Below are 24432 nucleotides of genomic sequence, written 5' to 3' on the forward strand. Positions count from 1 at the left end.
TTCAACATTCACACACAAAGAATCTATGATGTCTGCTTTATCTTCAGACCACATACTTATCGTAGCTTCTCCTCCTCTTGCCACTAATTGAAGCTGCACTCGCGTCTCCAAGCTGCTTCTTTTTCACTCCAGGTTGCGAGCCTGCCCCACGCGAAGTTGACCACCACACACCGTGGCATGCACACTTTCTTCACAGCCAGCGACCTTTGTGCCATGGTGCTGCAGAGCTCTGTGAAGTGATGCACTTGGCTTGAGCCCATGGTAGCAACAGAAACAGCATGGAGAAGAAGCAGCAGCAGAAAAATACACTCGATATCTCACTGGCCTGTGTCCTTGTTATTCAGTCTGAAGCTTCCTTGCTGAGCTGCCTTCCCGGCGTTACACTCTTCAGACTGTTCGTGCCGTGCTGCCACAAGCTTAAAGTTTGTGCACATAGCTTAACCCCCTCACACCCACTGAGTACGACTGTACACACAAGCACAGAATGCGTAAATTGAATAAAAACTGCATTTAGTAAATACGTAACACCTAGCAACAGTTTAAGAGGTGGTAAAAAGAAGAGTTTAGCAGTGTTATTAACAAGTACATCTGTGTTAAGAGTGTGAGAAGCATCCACACACACACACACACTTCACACACAGACGCACACTTGTGATGGTGTTGTGTCTGCCGGGTTGCTCTCTTTCAGCACACTGTTGTAATTGCTCTCTTGTAGTAAGCGAACACGCTGGTCGTACACTTGTGTCTCACAAAGCAAACCCTGTGTGTTCTCTCACGGGCACAAAGCCCTCTCTTTGTTGTCTTCTTGTGTGTTTCAGTGTGTTATTAAAAGCTTGTCACTTCTTAAATTGTGTGTTTACCCCCACTACGCATGCACACATAAGGACAAGCATCCTCTCTCCTCGCTGCTCTTCCCTCCTCCACGCTTCCCTCCAGGCGAAGGCCACTCAGGCCTGCAGATGGTAGATAATGACAGTGCTGTCCCCACTGGCTAGTTGTGTACGTGTGTGTCTATGTGTGTGTTGTGGGTTTTGGCTCTGCCTCCGCTCGTGTCTGTGCCAATAGTGGGCTGTTTAGCTCCACTTGGCCATCTCCTTGCTGGCTGACTGGATGGCTTGGTCACTTTTTGGCTCACTGACTGGCTTGCTAGATGAACACTTTAGTGTCTGGCAGCGGAAAGCCTGTGCCTGACATACTAGCTACTACATCAGCCTATTAGCTGACTTAGTGGTAGCCTGGCTGAACGGCTCACCGACCTTATATTAGACTTTTACAAGATTTTTCAAGCGACTTCACGTTGTCATCTTGATTGTTTGGTGTTGGGTCATAAAACTCAAACTGAACGCCATACTTGGTCCCTCGCTTGCTTTTGCAACACGTTAGCTCCTTTGAACTAGCAAGTTTGAACCATTGAGGAAGCCTCACAGCATCCTCCTAACGTGTAATGCTAACCCTGCTAACCTCTGCACACACAAGGACAGCTGTGGCCAAAGGTTGCTTCTGCTCTTCATTGTAAATGTTCACCAATAGCAGGATGGGCACCACCTCAACAGGGGTCCCAGTATACTTACAGCACAATGTCTTAAGATGCAATAAGGTGTCAGCCTTTATTCTTTTAAAAGTCTTTTCAAAGTCTTCTTGTGTAAAGCATTGCTCACTTTGTGACTGGCTGCTTGGTTCATACACCGACTTGCTGATAAGCAGTCCTGCTGACCAGCTGACAGGCTGACTGATAGGCTGATTGACTTAGTGGCCCAACAGTGGCAGCTGTTCAGCTAAGAGACAGGTAAGGGTATGGTAACCAGTCTGTGTGCATGCTTTTGTGTGTCTGCTCCTGCATTAACAATAAAAAGGTATTAGGCCTCATCAGTTCAAACATAACTGCACAAAACTGTTTTTGATGTTAGTCAGCGTTTTGTTCTTGCTTTCTTCAGAGCTGTGAAAGACATGTGTCCAAAGCTCACTAATTTTTAACTTTAACATTTTACCAGATGAAGAATTTCAGTCAGCTAAAGTCAGCGCCTCGTCTTGCAGCCCCTGCAGCCTCGCTGAGGGGCATTGTTTTTAACATGAAGCTGCTTTATTCTGGTTTTAATGACCTGGTCAGTTTGTTTAGAGAGGAGAACACCTTAAAAAACAAAAGAATCTTGTGAAGGATGAACACTGCAGGGTCATTATGAGACCCAGTTTGAAGAGTTTACAGCCTGCCATGCTGTGCTCCTTGATTGCTCTGAAAATGAAAAACTTGAGCGCAGATTCCACTGACAAAAGGTGTGTTAACGACGCGACTCTTTTAACGAGCTAAATGTGTTTTGATGTGTGTGAATTGTGAACTCAAACTAGTGCCTTCTTGCTTGTTTATACTCTCTTTAGTCTCATCCTTGAGTCCTGGATGAATTCACAGCTCAGAGCAACAAAACACGTGAAATTATTTATGTATTCCAAACAAGGTGAAAGCACATTGAAGTATTGTTTTGAAGTGTGTTTCACATGTTCAAAGTGCTTCTTTGTGCATGTAAAGTAGTCTGTGCATACATACAGTCTCTGTTGTTGGTCCAAGGCCTCGGGCTATCAGACAGCTCACCTGGGGCCGTGGCAGGTGGCAGGGCAAAGGCCACCCAGGAGGGACACAACCCCCCAATTTTGCAACAAAAGATTTAGAACTCAAAGACAGAAAGTTGATCCCTCGAGTCGTATTGGAATTATGCTTTGATCTGAACTGTGCTTATGTCTGAGATTTCTGCTGGAACTTGACAAGAGAACGGAAAGTATCATCGGTAGACACCGCTCAGTTCTCCGGTTGTTAAACTGCAAGATCTACCTTTAAAAATATAGAGCTAAGTGAGTGTTAGAAACGGCCTGTTCTCAATCACAACAAGCCAAATACAGCAGCTCTAATGGCCCAGTGATTCAAAATATGACGCTGTAGGTACGCCTCTAGTGTCATTGCAGGACGTTTTAATCTTCCTTATTGCTTCGACATGCTGTCAGGTTACGTACTTTGAAGTGGAAGAAAGTCGGGGGGAAAGTTGGGTCGGGGAAACCTGGGTTGAATAAACCAAAACATAAGGTTAACTTTCTTTAAGAAGTTGATTTTATTTTGAGCTAACGGATTAGATTTAGAATTCAAACCCGACCTTTCTGCTAAAGCTAACCAAGCACGTTTAATTCCTAATCATGAATGTTTCACATGGTTGCAAACCCAAACTCACAAAATGTGATGTTTCTCAACAAGCTTTATTTTGAAAGTCTAGCAAAGCACCGTATTTGACCGGTCAGGAGCGGGAACAGTTAGTGTAGAAAGCCCTGTGAACCCCAAACAAACAGACTGACACAATTTAATCAATAAAAGTAAAGTATTACATTGATGTACCTTTTAATATTGTCAACAAAGGTATCTGGTTCATCCAAATATCCTCAATGCAGCTTCTTGTTGCAGCTCACTAACATATTAATGGTAGCCTGTCAGTGTTTATCCCCAGAGAATTGAAGAGAACGAGCTTTAGATCTTTTCACCAACACCTTTAGACAGATAACACTATAGTAATTAGGACCAGTGTGTATGAGAGGACAATCCAAACGCTTAAATTCAGCTGGTTAACGATCAGGTCTGGCCTTGTTAGAGGTCTAAAATACCTGATTTCCATCCGTCTTGACTACAGAGGATGTATGGCCTTGTCAAGGATACGGCCCTCCCACTCTGTCTGCTCCACTCCACTTTCTGCTCCTCATTCCCTCCGTCTCTTTGCACCAGGGAGGCCTGAACGTTTGAAGCTTTCCCTTTTTTCTTCTGGCCCTCTCTTTCTCTCTCTCTCTGTGCCGAGGTCCCTGGATGTGGAGTTTTTAATTACTCTCCCCTGGCTTTGTGCATAACCAATGAAAGATTGAAGGGCACTTCCCTCTGAAAGGCACTGTTAGAATATGGGTTTTTCTAATGCTCCCGCTTTGGGAGAGGAATACTAATACACAAACTGTGACTTTTTGTGCTTTTGTGTCTATCTGTATTTTGTGTGTGTAGGGGGACTCACATCTATGTGTGTGTAGTTGCGAGCATGGCCTCTAGACAGACTGTCTGGCTGTTGTTTTGCATCTGAATCAGGGCAGGGGAGGAATGGCATTATTAGATTGGGTGTGCAGAGTGGTGGGGATGGGCAGGTTGAAGACTGCAGGAGCAGGTAGGTTCATTGCATTGATTAGATTCTTTAAGACCAGTTTGAGGGTGCAACACCTCAAGGTGCCCCTAACCACTCTGTTTAGACAGCAAGATGAATATAGGGTGGCATGGAAATCGATAGAGGACATCATATACAAATGATTAGCTGCACAAACCATCCTGTGTACAGCCGGTGTTTCTCTGCATTCAACCTCAAAGGAGAACGTCCTTCAAAGCAACACAAAAGGAACCAGCAGTTAACTGACGAATGTTTCAGGCTGCATTTGTAAAAGTTGTAGCACAAAGTAAATTCAGAGTTAAACCTGCAGTTCGACAAAGCGGCTGCAGGTTTGACTCCCACCCTCGGCCCTTTGCTGCATGTCATCCCCCACTCTCAAACATAGAAATAATGCATAAATAAAAAATCCAAAGGCCAATACCATACAAATATGTAACGAGTACCAGAGTGGTGCATCCTCAGACCTTTCTCCCAAAACGTAAGCCTACTAGCAATGCTAGCTAGCTAGCCTTAAAGTTCACACTAGTTCTTTGGGCAAGGCGCTTTTCAAAAGCTCTTTTATACCACGGAACAGTTACTGAAGAAAACCCCTCAGTTTTGTATGCTGACTAAATTTACTACTCTCTTCGCTCATTGTCAGCCATCCTGTACATGCTGCCGCCTCTCTAGCTGTGTCCCAATCCACGGGCTGCAGCCTTCGAAGGAGGCGGTCCACGGAGGATGCTCCATTCATAGCCTGCGTAGACCGTTAAACCTGAACTGAAATGAGACCTTCTGTTCTACCCGTGTGTCACCAAACGCCACTCCTGTCGCCTAGCAACAGGTAGCTAATGGGCTAACTAGCTAGCATATCTAACGTCGTGTAATTGAACCGATTATTTTAAAGATAATTTGTTTCAAGGGCCCTTTCGTTTTCTTAAACATGCGTAAAGCTAGCTATTCCATTGAGTTGAAACCAAAAACATTTACATTTTAAAGTGTATTCCTCGGCCGTTTAAAAGTCCGCCATTTCGTTTGTATTGGCGCACAATGCATCTCGGGATACGGTGGGCCGCGAAGGATGCACCCAATGTATCCTTCGTGTCCTGGGAAACGGAGGACGCATTTGTCGGCCGCATCTGAAGGAGCCTTCGACGCGCTTCTGTGACGCAATCGGCCTTCAAATACGTCCTTCGACGGCTGCAGCCCCTGGGTTGAATCACAGCTTCTGACCCTCCTTTTTTTGGGTTAAGCCCTCCTCCCAATGGCTGTATTTGTTTTTACTGATGTCCCCGGCATTGGCTGAATCACAAGTAATTAAATCCTGTTTCACATACTTCTTAAACAAAGTAGTTTTAAAAACCATGAAAAACAACATTGTTTTGAAATGCATAGAAACAAGATGTACACTTCAGGGGTGATAGCACTGCAGAATGCAAACACAAATACATGACCTTAAAGCGGGCTTTTGCACTTTAAAGATAAATTAATTTCTGCACACACAGAATATTTGGATATGATTATATTTAAAAGAGTTGATATGTGTTGATGGAACAAGATGAGTTCATGTGTCTGCAAGTATTCATTAGTGTCAGGTGATTGATGGTAATTTAACCCACCATGATTCTTGCTTTCTTATGGACGCCCACCCTCATTGTTTTCATGAATATAATCCCCCCCCATACTCCCCTTCACTGTTAAGTTGCAGACAGGGATGATCTTTTGGGTTATTGATTTCCCAGAGCTGAATAAGGTTGAATTGTTCATGTGACCACAGGTTATAAGGTATTAATATACATGGCAGACTCGACGGGGGCGTAGTAGGAATTTTCCCTTCTGTCAGCACTGCGTAGGTAGCTCTCGCACCAGGCGCCCTAATATGTGTGAATTCATTTCCCCGAACGACGGAGGAAAACTTCAAAGGCACGGACCAGAACTTGGCCGAGTGGATTTGAAAGGGATGAGTCTCTAATCTGGTTAAACTTTGCTTGCTCTGTATGTTTTCTCGCTGCCTCTTCACCCATTCTTTCTCTAACACCCCCGCCCACCTCCTCGTCGTCTTCTTCTTCAGCGGTGAATCTACCTTGAGAGCTGATTTGCTTTAAAAAAGTGAACGAAATGATGACTTAATGTTTTAGTGAGAACAGCAGCGTAAACCAATCTGAGGACTTGCGTTTGCTTGTTTGGGGATTATATTTCTTTAAGCCTGTCATCTTCCTGCTCGACGGTGTATAAACCCCCCCACCCTTTCCTTCCACCATCCCGTCTCCTGCCCTTACACACCATCCGTGTTATAAATGGGTTGATGTATTCCATGTGTCACAGCATCTTTATGCATCACATTTGGCGTGTCATCTTTTTAGATCTTGCCTTAGCAAGCCTTCAGGAGGCTCTTCCCTCGCATCAGCCCCATGTGACAGCACCTGAAATATGCATATGTTTCAGAGGCGCTGCGGGGCGCCATTTGAGGGTTATTCTGAATGCTGGTGATGGCAGGCCAGAGTGCTCGAGACCTATTCTCTGAATATTTGATGGTCTTAATGAGCAGAAAAAATACAGGACTAAGCACTTTGTTGGTTTGCTTGACTCTAGGTGTGTGAGAAATAATGGACGAGAGGAAATGATGAAATATTAAAACTGTGTGATAACTTTACCGCAAGAGGAGGAAGGTTTCTCCATTGTAGTGTTGCCTACAGGCAGGAACAAGTTACAAGTAAAGGTCACACTCCAAAGATAGACACTAACATTGTTAAGGGTTGGCCGCATGGACCACAGAGCTGCTAAATTTGGTGGCCAAAGTAGATTTTTGGTTGCCCAAATGTAACTAAAGACTACGTAACACAGCTTTCCTCAATTGTACTGTAATAATTAAATCCTGTGATCTGATGCGACATCAGCATCATGTCAGGTCAAAGTGAAAGGCCTGTGTTCAGCAGTAACACTATCAGGAGTCTAATCAATGGCACAGAAGAAAATATTTTCACTTCCAAAAGCCTGAAAACACAAAACAGCAACATAAACATGCGATGAAGGGTCCAGTTGTTGTACAAGAGCTTCACCAGCACAAGCTCTTTCACTGCTGCACCAATTCAAGAGCTACAACGTTAGTCTTCTCTAACACGTAAAGGAACAGGGATGTTTGTGTAAGAGTTTCGCTTTCCTTTTCAGACTGTTTGCTTCATCTGAGCGTCGAGTTTGTTTCTTCTTCTTTGGATTTTCGCTTCTTGTTGAAGTTGTATCTGTAGTCATCCATCTTTTCTTTGTTTGTTCAGCCATAGTAGATTACTGTTTACTCGCAACACTTGCAGAGAGCGGAAAAGCAGCCGCTTAGCTCCGCCTACCCTCTCTGGCAGACCAACCACTGCTGGCTGATGGAAAACGCGTCACTAACTGGGCGCCGCTTGTGATTTTTTCTGCGACTCGCCACCATCACCCAGTCCATAATACTGCAAATGCAAAGGCTTTCATCAGTGTGCCATAGGCTCAATCACCATTGTGTTACCTCATTCGGCGATAGATAGAGACTAACAGACATTTATTAAAATGAAAATCTTCAAGATTATTACTTTAAGGCCGGGAGCTTTGGATTATACGTGCATATACTTTTGTGTATCATAAAAGTGTATCATCGGGCTGTATTGAGTTGATCTGTCTTCATACCAATAGACAATGGAAAATCATACTCTTTGATGGATGCTTAAAGGATCCATGACTGATAAATGGCATGTGTCGAAGGGGGTGAACGGATGGATGGACAGATGGATGGTGTGTGGATGAAGGCTCGTGGCTATCACTCAATAAGTTTGGAGTTCCTGGAGTTTCTGCTGGCGTGAGTGGCTTTCACAGTTTCCACCGCTACTGTACCTGTAATAACTTTGTGCCCCTGGTGCCCTTGCAATAAAATGATGATAAATGACAGGGAGGGGAGATGAGACCTGGACTGTTTTGTGTGTGAGGTGATGTGTGTGTGTTAGTTACCACATGCGTTTTATTCCTTAAAACAACTTTTCCCATTTAATGCACTGATTTAAGTGTTTTTCTTCCTTCTTTCATCTCAGATCAAATGTTGGAGACTTTTCTGCAGAGCCTCGAACAAGTAATCTCAATAAATTCAGTTTATCCGCTTATTCTTTAAGTTATAATCTCCGCTCATTAGTTTCACACTGCCTTGTAGCTTTGTGACTGGAAGGGGAAAGAAAAAGTGCAACAGACAAATGAATAAATATTAATCTTTCCTCCGAGGGGTGACTTTTTGTGCAGCAATAAATATTCACAGCAGGACGTAGCCTGGCGTGACTCTGGATGTTCTCTTTAATTGAAGGTGTGGATTGAGCGGACAGGTTTCCCGCGGGTTGACTCGTGTCAGCCGTCCCTTCCACTCGGCTGTGAAAAAGCTGTCGAGGCAGATATGGATTAGCGTCAGAGCATCTCAGGGCAGGTATTACAAGTCTCTGGTGGCACTGCCAGCGCTGCCCCCTGACTACTAATAACCTCTGTTGTCTTGCGTCTTTGGAGTGTCGCTTTGCAAACGGTTTGGGATGACTGTTTTGTACCGGAGCCAATCTGAATGTTTCCTGGCAGAGCAGCGTTTCGGGAGGTGGAGGGGTGTGTTTTTGTTTTGGAAGGGGTCGAAGAGGACAGAAAGGAGATGCAGGGAGTTTGTCAAAACAGCTCCTCATCCCTTCCTCCGCTGCTTCCGCTCCGTCTCTTCCTCTACTCCACCCCTGCTGCCAAACGGCGGAAAGAGATCAAAGGAGGCCAACATGAAAGGCATCCCTGAGATTCTGTTTCTCGGTGCCCCGTCTCCCCGCTCCCTCCGTTACAGATATGGAAATGCTGAATCCCAAATACAGCCTGTACCCAGACTGCAGAGAATGCCCGGCCTCCTCTCCTCTCCTCCTCCTTGCACACCCCTTCATCATCATCTCCCTCCATCCTCTGCTTTCTCCTCAGCCCTCAGGCTTGCAGGTAGATAGCGGTTGATTGGCAGCTGCTGTGACAGTCAGTGGAACCGGCTGAGAGTGGATGAGTGTCAGCCTTGCTCCAGGGGCTTAAGGCAGCAGCAGTGTTGTAGCTCCCTGCTGGAGAGAGAGAGGGCCATGAAATAAGACTCAGTCACTTCTTCTCTTTTTCCTCGCTTCTCTCAACTGAAGCAGGTGGGAGCTAAATAGGTTTTTCAAATCGCTCCAGAGTTTATCCTGAGACTGGAAACTGGAACATTTCTTCAGCTCACATCCTGTCATGAGCTTTCCTTCTCTCATTTCTCTCTCTTCCTGACTTTGGTTTTGATATAACTGTGTGTTTTATTGTAGTTTCTATCATCTTGCTATGCAAATGTTCAGTGCTTCCCTCCCTCCCTCCGTACCTCCACTCTGACTCCTCAGCCTCAGCTGTAACGCCACTTGACAATTAGCCATGCTGTTCCCGTTAATGCATTGCTAAAAAACTTTTTCCTCCTTTTGAAAAACTTCTGAATAAAACCCGACGCCCGCTGCACAGTCGCCACAGGGGGGAACTCTGCGAATAGACAAAATGAAACGTGAAATCGTCTCAGTTCTAAAGTGGCTGTGTCCAATTCCCAGACGGCGGGAGAGCGTTTGTGTGATGTCTTTTCTGCATTTGCAGCTTGAACTCTATCCCGACAACAGCAAGAATTGCGTCAGTTTTCCCCCTGGCCAATAGTGCCCCCCTCTTTACGACAGAAGAGGAAGATGATGGAGAGCGCTGCGAGAGAAGAGAGGCAAAAGAGGAAGGCTTGACAGGGCACTTCTTGAAATCTGGCAGCCCGTACTAAAGATGGTCCACAGAAGTGTATTGATGATGAGTGTGAAATTTGTTGCTGTCCATTCAGCTTTTTATTCAATGCTTGGTTGTGGTGGTTTGGTCAGAGCATGAGCAGCTGGCTCCAAGAAGAGGATTGTTGTAACTGGACCTGTTAGATAAGCACACTGGAATCCAACAACAAATACACTGTTTATTTTGGTTCTGGTGGTTAAGTGTATTCATGGGATCACACAGAGACAAAATGGCCATCAGTGCCAAAGACAGGATATAAAATGTGTGAATTTTGGCAAAGACTATAGCTGCGCTTCTTCTCCTCCTCATGTGCACCATAGGTGAAAAGATTTAGAATATCAATGCGGCTGTGGCTCAGGGGTGGAGTCGGACGTCTCTCAATCGGAAGGTTGGGGGTTCGTTCCCTGACTGCTGCAGTAACATGTCAAAGTGTCCACACTCCCGGCATAGATCTGATTGGAGCTTGGCCTTGACTTAGGCCTTTGCCATCAGTGTGTGAACGTGTGTGTGAAACGGTGAATGTGACATGTAGTGTAAAAGCAGCTTTGAGTGGTCACAAGCCTAAAAAAGCTCCATATAAGTACAGTCCATACTTCCAGTACATTCTTTACCTATACTGCTTATCCTGTTCAGGGTTGGTTGTGGGCTGGAGACTATCCCAGTTGCCATTGGGCGAAAAGGCTGAGTTACACCTTGGACTGATCGCCTGTCAATCACATAGCTGACACAGACAGACAACCTTTTATACTTCACACCTACAGGCAATTAAGAGTCACCACTGAACCTAACGCGCATGTCTTTGGACTGTGGGAGGAAGCCGGAGTACCCACAGGGAGAACATGCGACTTCCACACAGAAAGGTCCACTAAGTCCGAACTGGGATTTGAACCAGGAAGCTTCTAACTCTGACAGTGCTAACCACTTCACGACCGTGCAGCCCAGATCGAGAACACACAGAGCAGCTCATTACTGCTATCTGTAAATAAGAAATCTGCCTTCCAAGCTTTGGGAACTTTTCACGTCCCTCTGGGTTTAGGGGACGGACAGGCACTTTGAAGAGCCCATAAATATTGAATGCAGGATAAATGCCGGCCCATTTGATTACAGAATGGAGGGTGTGTGGATGAGTTTAGCAGTATGTGTCAGACACCCACAGAGTGCTCTGGAGTGTCTGGTGAAAGGATGCACGGCATAACAAAGTGGACCTAATTAAAGGGATTTGGAATGTGTTTAAAAATGAATCACACACCAGCAACAGTATTCACCACTTCTCTAAATGGGCAGCTGGCAGACCAGAGGGTTAGCCGGGCTGCTAAATACTCCTAGAAACATATGAATGGGAGGCCTGATTACTTTGTCACTAATGATTCATTGGCTCACACATGCACTCGGGCGTCGTAAATACCACTTGGGAAGAGCCTTCTCTCTAGCCTCTGTTCAAAGCTGTGTCTGCGTCTTCACAGAGCCGCTCCCTTCATCCTTATCACGACAAACACTTTTCAGAATATGCGTAATTTTATCTTTCAAGCATGAGAAGTCAGCACGCCCTGAAATCAGCCTGAACATCTTGTAAACACATAAAACTACAATAGGAAGGGATTGCCAGTGGCTTCATTTGTGTTTGTTTTATGTACGTCTAAATTCTGTACGACCTAAAGGTTTAAAAGTTCTGTAAGTTATGTTCTGTGGATTTTATTTCACAGTATTTTAAACAGGATTATGCAAATAACAAGCTCCTGTAGCAAGATCGCTCCTCTGCCAACCACCTCGTGTACACTGCAGGTAAATGTCAGCATGAAACAAACAACAGGATAAAGCGAAAGACGGAAGTCTTCGGAAGATTGAAGGTCCTAGCTGTTTTAGTTTAAGTTATTAAAACTGGATTTACCTCCTGCAGCTGCACGGCCAGCTTTCATAGGGTTAAGAAACCAAATACAGGATATGAAAATAGAGTCAGCAATGTTGATACTCATTTTGCCCATTACTTGTGTTTGCCCTTGAAGACTTGCCTTTGCCTGAATATATGAACGCACACTTTAACCAATAAGCAAACGACCTCCTCTGACTGCCTGATTTCTTATATAAATGCCTTCTTATTTAGTCGGACCAGATCCCTCTCCTTCTTGATTGCCTCTCTGCTGCACTGAGAACATTTGTGATAAACCCCTTACAACCTGAGGAATGTAATTTCGCGATCGGAATGGGACGTGATTAGAGTGAAATGGTTGAAGCCCTCAGTGATCGAGTACGTCTCAAACGGCATCAGGATTCGTGGAAACGTGTCGGGGAAAGAAAATGCAGTCTGCTTTAATTGTGCGACGGCAGCGTGAGAGATGTCGCCGTGAATTACGGCAACAGTAAACCACATGGGCATACTTGCAGAAGGGCATAAATCCAGACGCAGATACACAAACACATACACACTTAAGCATCATGCTCTGCATATGAATTAAATCAGAAAGAAGAGCAGGGGCCTGTAAACTTGTTTATATGCAGATTTCCGCGCATCAGGGTGATGAAAAACAGCAAATACACAGAAAACACTTGTGCTATTTTTACCCTCAGACGAATACGATGTGGGGAAGCTGTTTACTCCCATTGGCAACTAATGCTCTCTTTGTTGGTCGCTCTGCTCACATCCGTGGCCTTCCATTACAGAGATTTGCTGGTAGCACAAACACATGAAAAGGAACTCATCTCACGTCTGTAATGTACGCACTATTGTTCTGCATGGCGCGGTTTGTGTCGGGCTGCTGCTGTGTGATTGCTCGGTCTGGATCGCATGAGGGTTTAATCTTCTTGTGAGAGGTGTCGAAAGAGGTTGTGCTGGCAATGAAACCACTTGGCAATGATACCTTCACTCCACCTTTACAGGATGTATGCTTGCATTACTCTCCGTCTCCCCCGCTCAGTGCAGGAGCCTCAGAATTAGACTGGGCTCCTCTGTAGTCAATTAGCACTGGCTGATCTCATTTTCTTCATCCTGGTGAAAGGGAAACTGAGTGTAGCGTTTCTCTCACACCATAATCCAGGCTGCGGTCTATCTCTTGTTAAGTGGGCCGGTTGACTGTAGTGACGAACAGTGTGCGGTTAGCCTGTGGTAATTATGGGATGCTGTGGGGAGTTCTCCCTTTTCTGGCCTGGGAAACGTGGCAACGTATCACCTTGGTGGGAATCGAACAGCTGCTCGCTGTGGGGGCCAGACCTGGCAACCCGGAACAACACGAGCTACATGACTGCAGATGTTGCAGGATTAGACCGTAGAGAGGGACTGACAGGGAGTGTTGAAAGAACATTTACAACATGATTGAGTGGTTCGGGCTGAGGCTGTCATTCAGATGTGACAGGTTGCAAAACATAAACACGCCTGTATAAAGTGGAGGGTTGAAATTAAGGACCTGGACGCTAATTGATACGCTAAATTCATAACAAGAACTTTTTACCCAATTACTTTTAGAATATGTACCTGACCATTTTGAAACCATAATGTTACTGCCTGACACTGTGTCTAATGGGATTGGGACTTCCCATAGTGTGTGAGAATGTGAGCGTGAAAGGTTGTCTCTATAGCTGCTTTCCCACTGGTCAAAAAACCCTCTAACACTCTGCTTTTTCGCGTAATGGGAAAGGCTACAATTGGCATTCAGACCCGGGTAATTATCGGCTCCGATCGGCAATGATGGGAACACCAAACCCGTGTCAACACACTAATCTCCGCCCCCTCTCCGGCACGATGCTGTGCTCCGTCGGTAACTTCTGCGACTCCTCGTCATCTCATCTCCTCGTCATCTCATCTCAGCCCGGGTCTGAAAAACCCGCGTCAACACATTAAATTACGGTGGGAAAGGGGTTTATGTGTCAGCCCTGTCACTGACTGCACCCTGTATCCTGCCCCACCGCCCACCCTGAACAGGATAAGCATGTAGATAATAGATGGATGGATAGTTGTGTGCCTTAATTCCTAACAGTCCCACAAGCAGAGGTCCCAGGTCAGGTTTGAGAACTAAGGTCCAGGTAGACCTTTTAAGACCTTCACTTTACAATGCAATCATTTATGTATGTGCATATATGGACCGGTATGCTTACGCTTAAAGAACTCTGTCAAACATACACTAATGCACAAACTCACTCTTCCCTCTCTCTGCAGCTGGTAGCAGTATATGAAGAGCAGGATCCTCACAATGGAGGGGACGGTACCAGCGCCAGCTCCGGTACGCAGAGTCCAGAACCTTTCACCAGTGATATGAGTTCAGCGTCGGCCTTCCAGCCGTACCAGGCCAACAGTGAGATCGAGGTCACCCCGTCCGCTCTGCGATCCAGTGAGTTCAATGAAAATGCTTTTATAACAGTGAGACAGTGTGACTTTATTCTTCGCTGTTGATGCATTTTATTCTATACCACCTGGAGGAATTCAAAACTTGAGACTTTAAAGGTCAGGGACATGAAAGCTGACTTCTGAGAGCTAAAAGATTAGCTTCTTAGGGGATTTAGCATGAAAAAGGGAATCAAAGGAAAACCACAAACCACAACTAATTCCTTGTCTTTAAGGGGAATTCCAAGATTCTTAACCCTAGATCCCTTTTTATAATATGTTTTGAGGTCTAAATGTCTATTAGCTACAAAAAGTTTTGGAAACGCTCCAGTAGATTGCTTCGGCCAGATGCCATCAAACAGCCTGTAATGGCTGCAGCAGAATCCATAATGGGGTACATTATCACATCTCTGAACTAATGTTCCTGATCAAAGAATGGCCACTAAAAGTGCATTTTATTATGATAGGCTTACATTGGAGGTGTCTGACAATATTGTGGAAACAATCCTTACAAAGATAGCTGTTACATCTCTCGTCAAAGATACCAGACTGACAAAAACAGTGATTCTACCCTGCAGAACATTTAGACTCCAAACTGGGTTTAAAGGTAAATAGGGTCCCCTTTAATAGTCTGAAGATCAGGCCCATACTGATCAGATGTCAGATAAAATACATGCTTGTAACTGGACAGTGAGAGTCTTACTGAAACATACAAAAATGTCCAAAAGGAAACCTTTTTTTTTTTACTCTCCAACAATCTGGCCAGCGTCTGTTTTACATAACCTGCTTCATGTGTTTCATCTGGAGTCGAGTGTCCGTCAAGACCGTGCACTGTGCCCAGGGAACGCCGGCGTACTGACTGAGACAGACAGGTAGAATCTGAGACAACGGAAGTTATGGAGACACACTCGGATGCTCAGTCATGCATGAGCAAGAGCACACATGCCGGAGCAAGGTGGACATGCACTCACTCACAGAAGGCGCACACAACCCGGAGAATGGCGCACTCACAAGTCAGTGACTCAGCCGCGGCTCATGTCCACATATTCATGTCCCATGAAGTGGAACCAGTGAGCTGATGCAGAGCTGTCTAAAACTTCAAAAGGACATCTAAGGCGTTCAAACCAGAACTCATATAAGGGCACACACACATGCGCATGATTGAACAGAGACTTTACTCCCCTGCCCTAGAAAAAAAGGCAAACTCCATCTACCTTCAACCTGCCTGCCAGAGTGTGGCGATATATTGAAATTGTTCCAGAGAATGGTTCAGTGGCAATCTGAAAGTAAAACAGAAGCATGGTGTGAGAGGCAGGTATGTGACCTGCTGTCAGCGTGCTTCAGACAAACCTGTATTCAAAGCACTCACTGGTTTCTGGAGAGACATGTGGGTGTCTTTAATCGCTCGCACGGACAAAGATGACGCAGTAGCTTTTAAAACTGTTTGTACGTGATGGAAGGATGACTTAAAACACCATCCTTCCATCACTCAGAGGAGATGTAGTGCTGGGTTGGAAGCCTCTGATCTGTTAAAGTGTCCTTGAACAAGGAAGGCATTTATCCCTGGCCCACTTCCATTTTGGCCTCCACCCCAACAACCTTTCCTCTCTTACTCTGGATGGGTGTTTGCATAGACGGTGCTCCTTATTATGGGATATCCCAAGCCAATTTCTGTGCAGTGGAAGTGGACAATAAATGCCTCGAAATTGAAGGTCTGGCAGCGTCTGTGGCTGAAAAATGAAGCCAACGCGCCAAAAGCTGCAGTTCCTCTCATGGCCACTTGGGGCGTGCTCCAATGGCAAATCAATCCCCATAATCAAATACCCAAATTTACAGCAGAAAGAAACATGTTTACAGCCTCAAACAGAATCCCATTCTTTGGTAAAACCTGCTAATTAGCAAGCTAATGAATTAGCCTTAGGCATCGACTGATTGTAGTTTTAGTACCTTAGTGTTTACCCATCCCTCGCTCCTCTCGAGCTCCTCTTTCGTCCACGTGGTCACTTCTGGTTCCAGAAACCCAACAAGGCGACGGCCAGAATGCCAAACTAAAGGCAGTTCTAACCAACGAGGGATACATTGTGACATATTCTCATTATGATACCACAAGAGTACGAAAACTGTTTCCTACCCATCTTCACAAACACACACGTCTAAGCCTGTCCCTTGTATTCCCGGTTAATTGTTGGTTTTACATTGAAGTGTATGACAAGAAAAACAAAAGAAGTGATTACTTCCTACACACTGCGTCTTTCACACTGATGTATACTGTGTGTGTATATATAAATAGCAATCCTTCATGGATAATGACAGCAAGGAAAATAGGTAGGGAAGTGAGCAGGGGGGCTGGACCTCAGGCAGGTACAGCAAATGATGGGTTTAGTTTGGTTGCCGTTTTCATATCCGCCAACAAGCATTCTTTACGGGATCTGTTTGTTCGTTGGAGACTATGAATAACACACTTCTCCACTTAAAAGTTCTTATTTCCATTCCGAAAGTACCTTAAAAATTGTGTGTGTGTGTGTTTGTGTATCATCTTAAAAGATGGCGAGACAGCCGGGCGGACAGACAGACTGACTGGCGCACACACACACACACTGAGGAAGACGAACAAGACAGACAGGTCCCTCCAGAGATGAGGATGAGCAAATTACGGGCAGCGATATTGCATATCAGACATCAAAGTGTTGCAGCGGCGCCCTTGGCAGCTGTGCTCTGAGGCAGAGAATTATGGCTATTTAAAATCATCATCTTTTCAAGCCATATTGATTGTTTTCTCCCCGCCCTCAACTCCCAAAGTCCCAAACTCACCCTACTGCCTGCTTTCCGTCCTCCGCCCCTCCCTCGCCTCTATCTCGGGAGCCCATTTTAGATTTCCATGCTAACATGTGCCGCGCAGGTCAAACTGCTAATAATTGGATTGGAGATGAGATGTAAATTACAATAATGAATGTAATTTACCCGTAATTATACGGATGCTGGAGCTGCCGCAGCCTCTACTCACTACTAAATTGTAATCTTTAGAAGAAAATGTGTGAAACTTTAAATTAACGTTTTAATGGTGCTTCGAGCTTTGGAGTGAATATGCGGTTCTTTGTTGTTCAAAGACTTTAACAGGGTTACTTTTATTTCACCCACAGTTGACTTTATATTAGTTTTCCTATAATTTAACAGTTGCTTTATATTCTTTCAAGTACAGACAGGTTCTTAACAACTCATTCTGTTTAATACTTCTTTTAGGCTGAATTAATGGAAACACACAATAAGAGGGCAGCTCTGCCAAACGATTTCCAGTGCTAATGGCTTTTCCTCCTCTTCTCTCAGACGGAGAGAAACAGACCAATGAGACTTTTAGTTGATTAAGGGATAATCAACACTCATGTCAAATGAATAATGTACACAGTGCTGATGTCACAGGGATAGAATGAGAGTCAGGAGCCTTAAGTTTCAGTAGTGCTTTAGGGTAAGGTCATGTAGTAGATCATGTTGGAAATCAAAAGTTGTTCTGAATGTCCACGCTGGAATGTATCGTAAATACAGGGATCACATTTCCTGTCAGTTTCTCCTGGAAGACTTTCATAGTGTTTCCCTTTGTTGTTGACATAAAGAAACCAAATAAGAGAGCGAGAGAGAAAAGGTCAAATCAGCTGACCCATCAGAGCGTTAGGTGTGGGTGGATCTCATTTTGATGTTATGGTCAGAGGGTTTTGGAAGCTGTTCGACCATCTGAGAAGCAGTTCTGTCAGACGATACTGATAGCTGAAAGAATAACTTCGGTATTTTAAAACCTGGGCCCTATTTTTTTTACAAATCTGGGGGTCGAAATGACTCATAGGAACAAACACTTTTGGAATCGGTCCAGTAGATGCAGCCATGATACGTCCATTTTTTAAAGAGTAAGATCCTTTTTGTGTCACCAGAAACAGAAGTCTCGCTCAAGGAGAAGTCTCGCTCTGAAATCACGCAGCTGGTGAGATGTTACCGGAACAGGACGGTGGAAACGTGAGCTTTAGTTGGAGAGAGGGTTTGTTTACGTAGAGGACTGCCAGCAGGAATATACTTCAAAAGCCGTGGCTTTCGACGATGAAGATGAGGCATTTGAATTTGATGGCCGTCCCTATTAATTTGAGCCGGAGTATAGGAGAGAGAGAGAGAGAGAGATGGGGCAACAGGCTGCTAGCAGAGGCCATCTACTGACGTATTTGTTCTTGAGTCATTTCGACACCCACATTTGTAAAAATAGGACCCAGGTATAAAAATACCGAAGTTACCCTTTAAGCTAGATTCCTCTGTATCTACAGCACTGAACATAGTGTTGCATTTTGATGATATATTTGTGTCACCTGAAGGACACAAAGTGGTGTGCAAAGTGTATTCAACTAATGACAGAAACCCTGTTTTGGGCATTGGCTCAACCAGTTGTGTGTATTCCTTGAATTGGAATATAAATGGGAGTAAACAGGAGAAGCTTGAGAGCTATAGCCAGAGGTTAAAACTATACTGACATACACAGTTCAATCTACAGATAAGTCAGTTTTCTGTTTACAATGTGCCCACTTTCAGACCCAGCTGAGACAAACCGGCTGTCTGCCACGTCCGCCCCTACAGAAGCACAATGTGGTGAAGGGTCGTCCATCTCTCAGCCGGCCTGGCCGTGTGGTCTTTGGATTTCTGCTTGCTCACTTGTTCCTTGAAGCTCTGTGGTGACAGGGTGGCTGGAGGCCACTAGAGAGATTGCCCGACACACCTTCAAGGAGGAGAGTCTTCATTTAATCAATTAAGCATAGTGGTCTGCCACTGAGAAGGCTTCCTGTCGCCGTCCAAGGCCGTATAAAAGTCACCACAGGAAAGGAGATGCGCAGTTACACGCTGACAACACTCAGTTTACATAGGGACTGCTTTTTAAAACATGGGTTCCACATTTTACAATCATGCTTACCTACATGTCAAAGCAGTTAAATTATGCATTAGTTCTTATAGGCGCCTGTTCTTCAGCGTTCCTTCCTTTCTAAGATCTCCATCTCAGACTTGAGGTTTAAGATGTGCGCTGCCTCCTCATCCCGGGCTGTCCCAGTGGGTTTGGGTGACTTCCAAAGGCAGTGATTGCCAATTATAGATAAACTACCAGGTTTAGGTTTGGAACCACATGCAGCTCGGCCTGATAGCGGGCACTGATACTTATCGCTCTCATCTGCCCTCTCACTCTAACTCCCTGGCCCAGAACTACCTCTTCAATCTCTCACTTCAGCGGTGAGCAGGTGATGCAGTGCGATCTCGGGGTTTAGATATCGGAAGAATCACAGAGTTGATAACGTTGGCAGCGTGTGCATCTGCCGATTGGTCCTGTCTGATGGTTAAAGCATCACACGTCTGTCTGTCGCCATCTTCTCCCTTTTACTTTCTTAGTTTCTTGGCTGATGTCGTCAGTTTGACCCATGGAAATCCGGCTTTAAGGTGTTACAGTAGAGAGCAAAACAAAACAGCAGTAGTAAAGTAGTGACAGATTTCTGCGCCTCCTACCTCTGTAAAGCTGGTTTCTACAAAAACAAAAAGGCAGAGCAGAATGAATGTAAGGAGCGTCCTCCATTCCTCACTGACCTTTATCATTACAGGCAGTGGAATTGCCAAGAAACAGGCTACGATTTCTCACCTGGTGAGCTTAGTTTCTTTTTCTTTCTCTCTTTTTTATGTGGCTTCAGGAAGAGGTGATGACTTTTTAGGATGCTCTGTTTTTTCCCCTCAGTGCCGCGATACGATCCGTTAACATGACACACTGTCATGAGCAGCTTATCCTCAAAGTAAACACAGAACATAAACTGATTAAGCTCTGATTAAAAGAAAAGACTATTTAGAATTAAAGCAGCACCACTGCTTAGCGGGCTTTTGCACCTCTGTGCATGTCAGGGTGACTGCGGGTTGACACGGCTGTGGATATCTGTTTCGGAGTCAGCAAGAATCAGTTACATGTCACTTCCTGTGTCCACAGTGTAAGGCGAGAGAACAAACATGAACATGCACTAATCATACATCATGTTGCTGTACATCATATGTAGGAAACAGTGTACATTTCTTGATGGATTAATAACCTTAGTCACACAAGGCTTACTGTTTCTCCCCAGTACTTACCTGGACTATTGAACATGTGACTGTGGGGAGAATTTCAGCATTTAGTCTTATTGTCTGCGAAATTCAACACCGAGTTACGGCCCCACTGTTTGACAAAAGGTGGCGATTTCAACCTCAGTCCTATCATGCTATTATGGGGAGCTAATGCCATTATGGTACAAAAAAATTAAATTTGGCTCTGTGTCTTTGGAGGACGCTATCGGCCCTGGAAAACCTCCGCCAGACTGCGTGAAACGCGTCATCTGATGGAGGCCAGGGGGCTCGCGAAACTACACTTCCTCGATATAGGACTCCCGCCTCCGATGTCATGTCTCGTTCAAAATCGGCAGGTTTGCAGCGATCAATGTACTTGATTGGAAAACGGTAGTATTTTCACTCGCTTTCAGAGGAAGAGGCACAATGCACCCTGTGTGTTGTAGGAATGTAGAATGGGCGAAACCACGAGCTGTTTGTACAACTTTCTCCACAGCTGTGGCGCCAATTTCAAATATTATCGTTTCTATTGGTTACAGAGAACACCAGCTTTGACTGGCAGTGGCTTCTTCCAGGGGCGAACTGCTCCTTTAAGGTCTTTTCTATTCACTGGTTAAGTTTGTGATACACGTGTTCACCTAAGCTAAACATACTGAAGGAGCTTCGTCGTTTAAACTTAGGTAGAGGATGCGATGGAGACATTTTGCCATCTATGAAAGTTTTACATTTGTATCAAAGTTTTTTTCTTTTCATGCCCCATTAGCCCCTCAAATGTGATTCAGTCGGTGATCGGTGTTGTGGCTCAGAGTTAAGTGTTTACTTTCCTTTAATGCTGGCCCCTGTGTTGTAAGCACATGGCTATGTAACCCAGGTGCTGTTGTTCCAATGGACCAGGAACTGGAAATATTCATGGTCAGAGCTGTTTTGCATGTATACGGATATAGAAGAGAGGATGGATGTGTTTATGTCATGGCGGCCCTTCAGATATCCACTCAACGCTTCTTCACCAACGATCCACGACCACTCCAGCTGTGCATCAAAGCTCTCAAAGCAGCTCCAGTGAAGAGTACACACTCAGCAGTGAAGATGTCGAGATAGCAAGCTCATCATTAGCATGCTGAAAGCACTTTTAAACCCCTCAGCCCTCGTGAGACTCTGAACTGCCTTACTCTACCTGAGTTAGTGGAGAGGCTATTAGTTATGTCAACTTTTAATCATACTGGCTCTTGTAGAGGCGAGAGAGGTAGAGCCCAGTGAGGGTCTTTAAACTGCTGAGGAGTGGGCGTTCAATCCGCAGTCACTGGGAATATTAGTCATAAAAAATCTCATACCGTCATAACATCATCTAGAGCTTATTACAGCTAATTATTGCAGCGGCCGGCACCGTTAAATAGTGAAGACAGTGTTTTGGTAATGAAGTGTGAAGTGCTTGGAGTGGTGAAAGTCTCCACTCAGCACAGCTGGGAGTGTGCTACCAGAACTACTCCCGTTATTACTTCAGCCAGGGTCCCAATAAAGCCAAAGCTAGACAGCTGAATCATGTGGAGTTGTGTGTGTGAGAAAGTGTGTGTTTGGGTTTGTTGACTGCTTTATTACTTCCTGAGCTGGCCTGAGATCAGTGCTTGTGGGTCACACTTAAAGCAACAGAGGAGCAGTGAGGTCTTGATTGGAAAACAAAGTCATTTACACTCTCTGACATGCAGAAAGAGACTCGAGTGGTGGCGGGCCGTGACCCCGTGACAGAGAGCATGGGAAGAGAGCCCGAGTTTGTTTTCTCTGACTCTGGAGTCAGCGCGAAGACACTGAGCAGAAGGACGTTTAACAGAGTTATGTCTCTGCCTGTCTCTGTGACATATGCCATCTTTATGTACGTCTGTTTTTTCAGAGGACTCTTAATTTGTTTACTCAACATGTAAACGCTAACATTTTTATGTGGTGCTGAAATATATATTGCTCCCGATAGCACTGCTTTAAAGATAATCTGATAAACTTTACGGACACAGGAAGAGTTAGAAGGACATTTGACTAGTTTCTTGTTGAAAGAAGAAAGAGTTCACAGTATATTTTTCTCACTTAGTGAAAGTTACAAAAGGCCTTCATATTTTAAAAAGAAATTAATTACCAAATCAGAACTCTGCTTTTGTTTTTCTGGCAGTCGTCCCTCGTGTCAGAGATCTGTGAAACAAATTAATTTCCTCTGTTTGTTTCTGACTCAGATGTTGAGTTTCAGGAGTTGCTAATAAATCACAGCCCCAAAGAAGGCTGTGTTGTTAAGTCGACAGAAAGACACTAATTATTACACTGTTCTTATTAGGGATGTGCATTTAGAAATGTTTTTAACCTACACTCTTAACGGTTAATAACCTTTTCAAGATGGCGCCGCGGATGGCTGCCTTGGTGTGCTGGTGCTCAGTTTCTTCCCCTCTGCTGCCAGCCTCGTCAACAAGGCCCCAGCCCCCCCCCCCCCCCCCCCCATTCGACATGGACTGTCATGCAGCCCCTCAGTCCCTTAACATCTCACGAATGTTAAAACTCTATGCGTTACATTAACGCACGCTGGACTTTTATATTGTCCGTGCACTATTTTTTATGTTATACTGTAAGCTTTTTGCACTATTCAATGTCCTGCACACCTGCACAGTCTTTAATTACACCTGTTGTACATATGTTGTATTATACGTATTTGTTTTTAGATTTGTATTGTTATTGCCTATTTTTATCTTCTATTTAAGTCTTTTTACTTATTTTTACTCTAGTTCTGTGTTAATTGTTCGGCACCAAAATCACCAAAACAAATTCCTCGTACGTGTAAGCCTACTTGGCAATAAACCCCGATTCTGATTCTGATTCTGGTTAACAGACCAGATTAAAATGTACTTTTTGGATTTAAAAAAAGTCTGGACCCACGCAGACACGTTCCCAACGAGTCCAGAGTTGTACCACCGCTGTATTTACGTCCTGCATTGCATAAATTCGTCTCGGGTGAAATAGTCCCACACGCTGCTTTTCTTTGCTTGTTTCATTTTGCTCTCCTCTCAGCTCGGCTCAGCTAACAACAACAAAACCTGTTTCCTAAATATATAGGTAGGTAGGTAACCGGTTAAAGTGCACATAGCTAGTTCTCATACTTTCTTATACTTTCCCTCAGTTACTTCTAATTCTAAAGTGAAATGCTTTTAACGTCACGGCTCAAGTTTCACTAATATGCATGTTTGTATTTTGTATCTTTAATAAAAATAAACATTTGGAAGTTTGGCTTCAAAGGGTGCAATTAAGAAACAAGTAAAACTAGTTAATGCTTTATCTATGAACACATCAATGAGTAACGGGGATGATCTCAGTATTATAATTATAATAATTACTTGTGCTTTCATTTCTATTTAAATTCAAATTAAAGGCTTCTAACAAATTGATTTCACTATAAATGTACGGCAAAGCTAAAATAAGTTAAAGCTCAACGCCTCCCTGCTCCTCTCTGACTCTCTCATTAGGCAGTGAGACCCTCTCTGCCTCATTTACATTGTGTATGACACGTCAAAAGAGGGTCAAACTGGCCAAGGGCACTGCCTCTCAGCAGGATAAGTCCACAAAGGGTTGGGGATGTTTAGCATCTCTTTGTCTCCAGGCTCTTTGTCCCTGTGGACCTACAACCCCTCGACTCCTCCACCCACTTCATTAGTCTCTTTGTACCGGGCCCCCATCAGCCCTCACTCCTGCACCGACCTGTGTCATTGTCTTCCACAGGGAGGTCACCTGTGAAGTCTGTGTGCTTCAAAACACATGTAAGGGACGCTCTCGGAGGCATGTGCAGGCACATGCTGGCAGCCACATGTGGTTGGAAACACATATGTTTACACACGCCCAGTGCAGCCAGACAGGTATTTATTCACACATGCTAATGCATACATGCAAACAACATGGGAGCAGTGCTGTGTGCATACATATGACAGTACGGGTTAATTCGCTTCAATATTATTGGAGCTCACAAATAAACACAAAGACATTTGCAGAAATGATCTATTGTATTCAAGCAGCTTCCTCCGGGACTGGAGAGTTAAGCCAACTTGAATTACA

The 24432-nt window shown here is 44.6% G+C and overlaps 1 protein-coding gene across 1 annotated transcript in view; it reads left to right on the forward strand.

Annotated features, from left to right (window-relative positions):
- Window positions 1-24432, forward strand: part of LOC138595814 (partitioning defective 3 homolog) — a 409339-nt gene that overhangs the window by 125330 nt on the left and 259577 nt on the right. The window contains exon 3 of the mRNA XM_069667257.1: window positions 14095-14266. Within this exon, the coding sequence (XP_069523358.1) occupies window positions 14095-14266 (172 nt within the window). The remainder of the gene's footprint in view (window positions 1-14094; window positions 14267-24432) is intronic.

Source organism: Semicossyphus pulcher, unplaced genomic scaffold (genome assembly GCF_022749685.1).
Source record: "Semicossyphus pulcher isolate SPU_LCO1_2020_fin unplaced genomic scaffold, fSemPul1.0.p SCAF_18, whole genome shotgun sequence".
In the NCBI taxonomy this organism is placed as follows: Eukaryota; Metazoa; Chordata; class Actinopteri; order Labriformes; family Labridae; genus Semicossyphus; species Semicossyphus pulcher.